At 33.6% G+C, this 11,571-nt stretch overlaps 1 protein-coding gene across 2 annotated transcripts; it reads right to left on the minus strand.

Moving 5' to 3' along the window:
• Nucleotides 1-1,122: 1,122 nt before the first annotated feature.
• On the minus strand, nucleotides 1,123-9,110 carry LOC113871484 (26S proteasome non-ATPase regulatory subunit 12 homolog A-like). Of its 2 annotated transcripts, none has more exons than XM_027508581.1 (12): nucleotides 8,942-9,110; nucleotides 8,499-8,693; nucleotides 7,627-7,734; nucleotides 5,721-5,825; nucleotides 5,549-5,605; nucleotides 5,241-5,437; nucleotides 3,644-3,743; nucleotides 3,448-3,560; nucleotides 3,196-3,346; nucleotides 2,977-3,054; nucleotides 1,640-1,889; nucleotides 1,123-1,466 (listed from the first exon to the last, which is right to left on the minus strand). In XM_027508581.1, exons 1-11 carry the CDS (start codon nucleotides 8,948-8,950, stop codon nucleotides 1,671-1,673), a joined length of 1,332 nt encoding a protein of 443 aa, XP_027364382.1. In that variant the 5' UTR covers nucleotides 8,951-9,110; the 3' UTR covers nucleotides 1,123-1,466; nucleotides 1,640-1,670. The 2 variants fall into 2 exon arrangements, with proteins under 2 accessions (XP_027364382.1, XP_027364388.1); XM_027508587.1 differs by lacking the exon at nucleotides 8,942-9,110 and adding an exon at nucleotides 8,786-8,899.
• Nucleotides 9,111-11,571: the final 2,461 nt, after the last annotated feature.

The raw sequence follows: 11,571 nt of genomic DNA on the forward strand, positions 1-11,571 counted from the left end.
TCCTCAAAACACTTATGTCTACTAGTATATAAACAAGGTATAAGGCGTACCATAGACGAAAATTAAAAGGAGCGACCCATGAATTTGACTTCAACAATCCTGAGGTTAACTACTATGGGGATATATTCAACGTTGCTCTACTACGTAAGCAACAATTAGTTCGAAAAGGAAGATTCGAGTAGTGAATTATTCGAGGCAAAGCACACCTACACACACAACACACGTTAAGTAAGATCACTTACAACACATACGAATACAAATAAAGAAGTGTGAACCAGGGATCGCAGAGCCTTACAATATAATTCTTCCTGGCGTCTGAGCAACGTAACTCGAAACCAATTTTCACCTTAAAGCTTCCTTTTGAACTTTACACGTCCTCTCACAATCGAAGGAGAGAATACACTCTACACTTAAGCCACACGTTCACACCTAAGAGCTCGATGGCGTGTAAAACACCGAAAACAATGATAATTTTGAGCAAGGAATAGATAGCCGTTTAGGCAATAATAACTTCTTTACAAGACTATTGACTCTATCATTTATTAAGAAGCTTAAATATTATTTGACGAAATGACACTTGCCTTTATGATGAGTTAAAGCTTAGTCATATTTTGACCTTTTAAATTATTTTTCATAATAACATCCACATTTAATGGAAAGTTCCATTAATTGTCTACTTCGGCAGTATTCGTCACACGAATCACCCTATTCACCATTAAGGCCATTCAAATTAGTAACCAACATATTTGTAGGGTCCAGGATCTGCAACTCCAATCGTCCAGAGCCAGGCGTAACGGTCCCAGGGCAAGATAATTGCAACGCTGATAAAGAATTATTATATCCGGAAGTTCGTTAGGACACAATCACATGTTCACTGCGATTCCGGGAATAGGGGTTCTGAAAAGCGCGCCAAAGGGGGGGGGGGGGGGGGATTTTCTATTTTGAATAAATAATTTAAATTTAATAAATTTTCCAAATAAAAGATATAAAAATGATGAATTATATAAAATTACTGTATTAATCATTATTTTATCATCGTAAACGATACATAATTCTTTTAATTTAAAATTAAAAAATTTCTCATCCCCCGGGCCAACTGTTTTAAGAAACTCCAAATTTCTGAAATCAGACAACAGAAAATGCACCTCATAAAACCCAAGCAATTGGGGAGAATTAAACAGACAAAAGAATGTTAGCACTCGATTTCTTCCCACTGACCTACAAATAAGACCGTTTAGGATCCCGACATAAGTCGGTGGTAAGGAATGTACCTTTAGTATACAACGCTAAGAAGCATATAACTAGTTCTACCCCGATTGCATTTTGACAACATATAAAATGAAAAAAGAAAAAAAAAAGGCATCATTGTTTAATGCAATTCCTCACTAACCTAATTAGGTCAGACAAATGAACATTCTGTTAAGCCAGCTTCAGTCCAAAATCACGTCTATAATGGGGGGGTTCACCTGCGGTTATCAGAAACGGAAGCATTTTGATAATAAAGGAAAAACTTCACAAATGAACTATCATGATACTTTCACGTATTACAAAATCTATTTCACTATTTCACCTGTCAGCAATTCCCTCTTCAAAAAATAACTTACAAGGAAATTTGCGGTGAAGAGAACAAAAGCTGTACCTGTAACTTTTTGTTAGTGATATGGACGCTCTTAGACCTTCAACGCAGCTTTATGCACCATAGTTTCCTTGTGTATTTGATGACAGCTCTTCTCGACAAGATCAAGCAGTCTCTCCACATTTGCTGCCCATGAGTTAAGAATGTCATTGCTATCCTTGGCTGTTTGGAAACAGACTATTCCCATGGGTCTATCAATCTTCGCCACCAATGCCTTGGACACAACCATATCTGAAAGATGTTTCTCAGCTTCCTGAAATTTCGCAAGTAGAATTAATTAGGATCTTTGTGTTAAAAGATAAACATTTGAACAGTTGAGACCATAGTAGCTAATAGCAGCCGCTATGTGATAGCGGCTGGGTGCCCCTATTCCATTCTCGTCACATTGCGTGTCACGGGGCAAATTGCAGCAAAAATTGGAGCAAATCGCAGCCGTTGTGGCCGCTGTTTCATCCTACGGCAAAAGGGCAAGTTTGCCCTCCCTTTTTAAAAGTTGGAATGCTTTTTAAGGAGAGCAATCTTGGGATTTCACTCCCCTTTCATATGTCAAATAGGAGAAAAAAGGGCATGTTTGCCCTCACTTTCTGAAAGTTGGAACGCTTTTTAAGGGGGTCAATCTTGGGATTTCGCTACCCCCTATATTTCTGAAAGTTGGAATGCTTTTCCATCTTTGCAAGTCAAGATTAAACCCTAATTTCATCTCTGTTCTCTCATTCTCTTGCTCCGTCCTCCATATTCAGTGTCATTTTCTTGACCATTTTTGGCCAAGTTCTGGTCATCTTTTTTATCTCCGACAAAACCCAACTTATTTCTAACCTGAGCAGAGACATTTTTCTGTTGTCTTCATCTCCGATGTAACCCAAACTATTTCCGACCAGATGTAGAATTTTTTTAGCTGCTAGTGAGACATTTTCCAGTGAGGCCATTTGCATTAGAGCTTTTTACAGTGACTGAACACTTTTTGATTTATTTTCCTTCTATGTTTTTATTGTCTTTAGAATGGCAGTCATCTTGCTATCCTGTTATAGCATTTTTGGAGTTGATCACTCTGCGCCACTATCGGAGATTGACTACTATGGTTGAGCATCTATAATCATATATGTAACTCAAAGAAACAACAAAATGACCAGTTTGAGGTGGAAAATGAACTACTAAAGGCTAAAGGAGCATTCAACACAAAAATACCAAAGCAGACCCCCCCTTTTTTTTCTCTCCCACTGGCTGTTGGGAAAGAACTTGGCTATTTATCTGAAACACTATAGAGGCATGCCCTAACCCATTAAAAACAATTATTTACACAGTAAAATTTTCAGCACATAATCATAACTAGCATTACAAACCTGAACACTGAGACACAAAAGCTCTCCAAGTCTCTTCAAAGTAATCCTTGCATAGTATTTTGATATAACAAGAATATTCTGACATGGTAACAAGAACATTCCACATTAATGATCACATTCTAAATCAATATGTAGGAAAAATAAGACATATACAATACAACCCAAGCCAATTGATGGGAAGAAGGGGACGGAAGAAATATAATAATGTAAGCAAATTACATGTTCAATTACTCTCTCCCTCAGATCTTCTGCTGCCTTTTCACCCAAAGATTTTCCAAAATTTTTCTCATTCTCGAACTCTTCCTTGTATGTATCCCAAAGAGTTGTCCATTGGATAACCTCAATATTGACCAACTGTTTCAACAATAACCTACAGCATGATATATAATAGGTGCATCAAATGACAAGGAAAGCATAATCAGAACATCAAAACACAGCACGGCATGGGAGACCAAGATTAGAGAGACATACTTAAAGTTTGAAATCTCAGATAGATTCTTATCCTCCAAGGTGGAACTGAGAAGGCTTGACTGCATTGGATCATGTGGTGATAGAACCAAGTACCAACATATTTTCCTAAGGATCTACCATGTATGGAAAATATTTAGTGAAAAAAGACACAATCTGACAATAACAGATAAGTCAAATAAAGACAAGGAAAGCCTACTGGAATCCACTCGGTGGAATTTTCTTTGACAGATGGAATCTCATAAATTGCCTTGTAGCAACGGCAAATTTCAAGATAATCATTTTTGTGGGAAAAATACCTTGAACAATAAAAAGAGACCACAATAAACCAACAAAAAAAATTATGATCAGCATGCAAACATCATCAGGAAAAAGGCATCAAAAGAATGCAGCATCAAGGCAAATCAAACAACCACAAATGTAAAAAGTATATTTATATTATTGAAACCGATTTTGAATCATGGCAACAAATTCAAAAGGCAGTCAGTAACTCATGGTTAACAAGCATTGAACAGAATATCCAACAAGGCCAATTCACCTAAACTTTATCAGATTCGCATGTACAAAGTACAAAAACACAAGCAAAGCACTGCACATGGTACATAAACAAGATTTATGAAACTATACTAAATGCAAGTTATTAGCACTTAGCGGTGGACAGCGACTAAGGGAATCCTTGTTTATGTAGTGGGAAGAGTGTATGACTTTTCAAAATAAAAGTCATGTGAACAGCTGGGCTGTGACTTGCCAATTCTAAAATGGAGAACCCCTAAATCTTGTATTTTTCCTCACGGATCCCACATGCATTGTGGCTGCCATCAGTCACCATGCCAAAACTGCCACCCCATGCTCCTTTCATGCTGTTGTCCACAATCCAGCATGCCATTCCGCCATGGTGCATGATTGCAAGGTGCCAGCAACATTAAAAATTGGAGGATTTTCAACTTTGACTGTAAGCCTAATTACAGATCCCATGCTTACCTCAACAATCCCTTGTGGTTTTACCATTTTATCTTTTAAATCGTACAATAAAGAAACAAGTGAATTCTTGTCAGTTTTCATCTCCAAGTCTATCTATCCTCAATGGAGTTTAAATTAGGTAATGTTTGACCCAACTTTTTTTGGGTTTCCATTCTCCTTAAAAGGAGAAGTCACCTCAAACACAACATTGAAAAAGCCCTTAAAAACACAAGCTCCTTTCTTTTAATGAACAAACAGAGCTTTTGCAGAAGCCAATTAGAGGAGCCTCTACTTATAAGGAAAAGAGAAGCCCCAAAAAGTAAAAAACTAATCCAAAGAAAACCTTAGAGACCCATGGAAAGTGAAGGGCTTGAAATATACTCTGTTCCCTCTACAGTGGTATATCTAGAACAAGGTACCGTTCAATGCTTAAACAAACTCCTTTCCTTTCCTTCGAGACCATCAAACCAACTAAAGCATAAAAAAAAAAAACAAAACACTTGGCAACAGCAAAGAAAACCAGAGACTTCAATTTTCTTTTTATCTATGGTACATAATCCAGATCCCCAGGTCAACCAATGAATTATAGTTCCCTAGATCTAATTAACAAGAATGAGAAAGAAAGATTGAAAAGCACTTATCACAAATAGTAATGCATGATGGAGTAAGGATGTATCCACCAGTGAATTTTAGTGGTTTAAGATTATAATAGCAGTGCTATGCACTATTGATAACTATGTAACAGTACAACATCAAAATTTTAACACCCCCACACTAGGTGGCAGACTGAACAAGCAAAACTAGACAACAGCAAGTGCAAGTACAGAATCAGTTACCGAATCATTAGTTCGTAATAGATCCGCTTCAACTCAGGTAGAGATGGTATATCTGCAGGAGCTTCTTCAACAACATTATCACCTTCTTTAGGCTTTTTCTTTTCCTTTGAAGCATCAGCATCAAATACCCTTGTACTAATCTTTCTTGAGAGTATTTGTGCACGAACATAATCTTGGCGGTCTAGACACAAACGAACCTACATAATTAAATGCACAAGATTCTCAAATCAGCAACTAAATTGTATCATAGGAAATTAGAGGCCAATAATTAATGTCATTACTGAAGGATAGGTTACAGTGCCCCGTACTTGTTCAAGAATGAATGCAATTTTCTCAGTTTTTGCCATGGCGCCAAAAGTTTCCACCTGTTGAGAAAACCATTTGCTTAAGTCGACTGACAACTAATTGCACTAAATAGTTACATACAAAAACCAAAGACATGTAATAAAAGCCATCACAACATTTAAAATTCACACTGACCGCAATTTCTTGCATCAAATCAGCAGCTTCAGCTATAAGCCCTTGTTCTTCTTTAATCTTTGCAAGTTTCTTGATCAACCGAGCTCTCTCAATCTCAACATATATCTAACAAACAGTACAATAAAACATTTGTTTGACTCAAGAAATAAACATGGTGAATTCTGAATGACATAGAAAAAATACATCTTTTAGGTCAGAATTGAGTACAAACATCAACAAAGGGTTTCCCCTAACAGGGAGTTTCCTCCCTCTAAACACAAATAACAATCTAACACCTTAATTGCCTTCTACAAGTCTGTCACACAACCTACATCTATCACCATAATTTTCAACCCATAACCCATAACTGCCTATTGCCTAATAAAAAATTAATATAACAATAACTTCCTAATACAGAATTATAACTGCTCAATTCAGAACCTGACCTATCAATGCCTCCTGCTATAGAAGCACCCCTGTCCACAAGGCTGAAGTAAGGAAACTGTCCTTTGCATATCAGCATTTAAATTTGGTTTCATCAATTCAACCCCTTTGAATTTCCCTACTTCTCTCCCATCGTCAACTGCCCCCAAAATAAGCACTCTTCCTTTCAAGACACCTATGAATTGGCCCAAATGGTTAGCCACCATTCATAAAATATCCTAAAGCCAATTCTTTTGGAATCTCAGTAAATTGGACCAATAACATATCATATTGCTGCACAAACACACAAACACCACAGATTCAGTTTGATGCGAGGCTGCTAATTGTTTACAAGGATTTTCTGTTCCACTACTAGAAAAACTTTTCAATAATTCTAATTTTAAAACCTCCCATGTCATCTCTGGTAGTCTCTTCCTCAAATATTAAAACTAGTTTATAGTAGTCCCGTCTGCACAAATGAAGGCCAAGGACACCTTGACCTCTGGTTTAGCCTTTTGAATTTCAAAATAGTTTTCAGCCCTGGCCAGCCAGCTAATTGGATCTTGCCAATCAAAATTTTCATTTTCTACATTGCCTTTGTAAACCCATCTGAATCCCCATCTTCCAGGCTAGATAGATGTGTCTTGAAAAGCCCTTGATTGTATGGTTGACTAACATGGTTAGAATTTCCAGCAGGATATTCTCCATCCATTAATTGACTATTTTTGCTTAACCAGAGGCATGACAGTTACATCTGAAACAGTAGGTAGGTAGCTGTCCGATCCTAACTTGATATTGACAGGGAAAAGCTTCTTTGATAGGGTTTTGGTTCAAGTTTTTCTTGATTTGCAAAATCAAGGATGGTTGGGGATGTAACTACTTCCCTGGCCCCAAACCTGTTCCCCCCCCCCCCCCCAAAACACCTCTCCCTCTCTATATATATGAATTAGGATTGAAATCACAAATTTTACTAAACATATAATATAGTTCTTAAGTTTCTTATTATTAAGATTCTTGTTGTCTAATAATATTTTAAATATTATTTGAGTTAGAATGTACTTGATATATGAATTATTTAAAAATATGTAAGTTAGTAAATTGAATTTAGAAAGAAAAAAAGGTAGGGTGAGTTCCCCACTGCTTTCCCCAAACCTGATAGGAATGGAGTTGGGTTTAAATTTTTCATTCTTTCATCCCCTAAACCCATCCCCAAACCTGTCCTGTTCTTTGTGGGGCAGGGAGAGCAAACCCACCCTGTTGCCATGCCAATCTGACACCTTAATTTCCTTCTATGAGTCTAGCACACAACCAATATGTCACTACAACTGTAATCCTATAACCTTTAGCTGCCTAATACGAAATTAATATAAGCATAACTGCCTAATAATTTCTTAATACTGAATTAAAACTGCTCTAGTTCAGAACTTGGTCAATCAACATTAAACATACATCATATAAGACAGACTATTAAAAGGAATGGATAGTGAAAACATTACATACTCACCTTTCCTGCAGATACACTGTTCAAGGTTTTGATGAGTTCTATACGAGTTTCAAGATCTGGTGTCTCATCAATATATTGCATAGCCTGTTGGACCATTGATGTCACAGCCTGTGTACAAAGAATATGCTTGTGACTGAACGATCATATTGTGTTTCTGGTATAATTACAAGGACAGCTAGATAAAACCTCAACTCTAGGCAGTTAGATTATAAGCTGTCAAATACAAAAGCTATGCAGATGACCTAATAAAAAATATATCTATGTTTAATTTAGTCTAGGGGTAAAAACGAGGGTGAAAATTGCATGGTTCAGTTTATAGATTATAGGGATAAAAATATGGGTAGTAGAACAATTACCGGATCAATTTTATTAGCAACATTGTATTGCAAACTGAACCCAAAATATTTTACTCCACTGAACCAACCTCTAAAGGTAAGGGAACTAATACTCTTGTATTCAAGCATGCAGTCCAGCAATTTTTTCTCCAAACAAACCATAAGAAATGAAATTATAAGTGGTTAAAGATACGTGTTCTACAGAATGTCTACTCTAACTGTCTAATATAATAAATCTACAAGGTCCTGGCATGCACAGTTGTTGCCAAAAGAATGACAAGTTAAAACATATTTCACACCTAAACTTTTTCTACTTGGGTATGTTCCATTGATTTTTGGAACAAAATTTCCATAATTCATCCACCCTATATTATTACCCATTATATAATACACCAAATGGTTAATACACGATAACTAGCAGGTAACAACACAATATAAATTTTAAATACAATACAATTTTACCAATGTTAAAGCGAACTAAAATACACCTGCACATTTTTTATATATCTACAAGGAAAGCAAAGAGTGATCCCTTACTTGCTTAAGCTGACCACGTCGTTTGGACAAGAGAACAATCTGGTCATTGAGGGTTCTCCACGCACGAGCTTCGAAGCATAGTCGTAAAATATCCGTAACGGCGTTTCTGGTGGCGGCGACGTCGCCGGCGAGCCTCGCATGCTTTTCCACATTCAGCAACTGCTCTATTGCCGCGTCTAAATTCCCCGTGTTCTCCTATGAATTCAGAATCGTCAACTAAGCTTATCAAAATCCAAATTGAACCATTCCATTTCAATTTTATTTATTTATTTATTTTAAAAACCTACACAGTGCAACTTCGTTGGGAAGAAACATGAAATGAAAAAAGCATACACCAAAATTAGAGCCAGTAGTAATAGTAGAAGCAGATAAAGTGGTGTTGAGATCTGGAGTTTGAAAACCATTTGGTAAATTGAATTGAGTAAAGAGAAGCGGAGACATACCATAACCATGGAAGCTTGCGTGCAAGAGCGGAAAAGAGAGGGATGCTCGTTGGCTTATTGGAAAAGCACACGCCCTTCAACTATTTTCATGGGCCCAACTTTTTAAAACTACCCTAGCTCTTTCGGCCCGATTCGTTTCTACAGTATGCAATGAAACCATAACCATTCCTTAATACAGCAATAACATGAGAAAAATAAATAATCATTTGGTTCTATATTTATATTTATTTATAGATTATTTGGTACTTATACAAATTTCACATTATATTTCCCCTAAGTTGTTTAGATTCGTTATAATGATGTTAAACGAACACTTACATATGCAATGGAAGTTTAATGTGGTATATAAATTCTTTAGTAAATATCGTTTTAATTTCTTAAATTATAAACATATATTATTTTAGTTTTAAATTTTACAAAATTTTAATTAATATTTAATAATATAAAACAAATTTTATTTTATTTATTTTTTAACATATATAAAATGACCAAAAAAATAAATAACTAAAATAAATAATTTTTAAAATATCAAAAATTAAAGTAAAATGTGCATAAATTTAAGATTAAATTGATTAATATTTACAATTTTTTCTATTCAACATGGTTAAAAGTCCAAAACACATGAGGAATTAGGGAGCAACCCTATGGGTTCAAATATTAATAACATTAAGATAGAAAAAAAGAAGTAGAGATGAAGGAGCTACATCAAAATAAGTAAAGAGATAGCTTCCATAAATGTATAGTCAAACCTAATAAATTTAATGGAATTTAGCAAATTTATAATGCTATTTATTAAACCAAATAGAAGATGAGAGATGTTGAATGTACATAATTAAGTGCAATGACTCTTTTGAGTCACTTTTGGCAACCAACTGTCAACTAAAGTAGATTTTTTATAATTCAGCTGCAAGAGGACAACAATGAGCAATTTTGCTACATAAACCAGTGAGGAACTTGCCTTAATATATGTATTTATTTATATATATAAATTTTTGAATAAATCTTACATTTTAACTCATATATGAGATTAATATTATGCTCTTGTCTTTATTTAATATTATTACATTTAAAAATGAAATTAATATTATATTCTAGTCTTGTAAAAAAATTAAATGATTTGCTTAATTGTTGATCATGTTCTTTTTATATTGCTGATATCTCAAACACAATGATTATATTTCAGCAAAAAGTATTAACTTAATAAGATATATAAATGTAAAGCTTAGGGGAATATCATTATTCTAATGTAAGAAAGAAAATATCCGAGCTTATTCCATTAAAACCTTCCCTCTTTCCCAGCTCTTATTCTATATATTTTAACAGGATAACGAAGATATGAAAACTTTTTTCAAAACCTTGTGGAAAAGAATTTTGAGAAGAAGTTAATAAACTGTGTTGATATTTTTGAACCAAGGATGTGATGATAAAGATATTTTAATATGTCTGGTATAAAATTTTATGGTGATTAATTTATGTAGAAATGGCTATTTTATTTGTTGAAAGGCTCCAAACTATCTTGTTGAAGTGTATAAGGGTTATATAACAAACGGAGAAGGCCAAAAATACTTACAAGAATTCATAAAATTAATTATTCTTTAACTATTTTTTTAAGTGACCCGTTTTTAAGATGAATTATATTGTTATTTTTATCAATTATTAATTATAAGTATTATTCTTACATTCGACCATTCTAACAAGAGGCATTAATAATAATTGTTGTAAAGTAATATTAGATGGATCAGCACATATGCTTCATAGATTAAACTTTTTATTTTTACAATAATTGAACAATAAAAATATACAGAGATTAAAATTATAAATGTGAAAAAAAATTTATAAATCCTCTGTGATTTTACATAATATAAATTAAAATTATGATAAATGCACTAATTAAAGTATATTTTTTATGACAAATTATGTTTGTAATTTTTAATTTTCTTTTTCAAAATAATAAATTAAATAAAAATAAAGATTGAAGTATGAAATATAAATTTAAGAACACATAAATTTTCCATTGAAATAAGATAATAAAGATAAATATTTGGTTTAGAATCTTTTTAATTCTCTTATCACGTATATTAGTTTATTTTTCAACTATAATTCACATTCTCTCAATGTTAAAATTCAATTCCAATTCCTTAATACCTGCCCTTTACTCAAACTAAAATTCTCAACCCCTTAAATAATTTTAAGTAAAGTAAGTAATATAAACATAAAAAATTATTAGCAATCATTTAATGATCAAATCGTATTCTTAAATTCAAGTTATTGAAAAATTTATTCAAATCTAATTTAATTTAAGTTTTCTAACCATATATTTAAATCTTAAATTCTCTCTCAAGAGACCAATTCAAAAGAATCAATTAAAATAGAAATAATTACACCAATTAAAAAGAGAAAATGAATTAATTTATTCAAAATTCAAAATAAGATTTATTCATACATGACATGGAGATTTTAGTTAAACATCGTAAATGTAAAAAAAATAAGAAAAAATAAAAATAAAAGAAAAATCTCTTTAATAATTATGTGAACTTTAATGCCACACACGTCTACTCTTTTGTGTGGTTAAGGTGACATTTATAACATATAATTTTAATTTATTAATTCACTTGTTACTTTTCAAAAGT

The sequence above is a fragment of the Abrus precatorius genome, unplaced genomic scaffold (genome assembly GCF_003935025.1).
Source record: "Abrus precatorius isolate BTA unplaced genomic scaffold, Abrus_2018 Scaffold10, whole genome shotgun sequence".
Lineage (NCBI taxonomy): Eukaryota > Viridiplantae > Streptophyta > Magnoliopsida > Fabales > Fabaceae > Abrus > Abrus precatorius.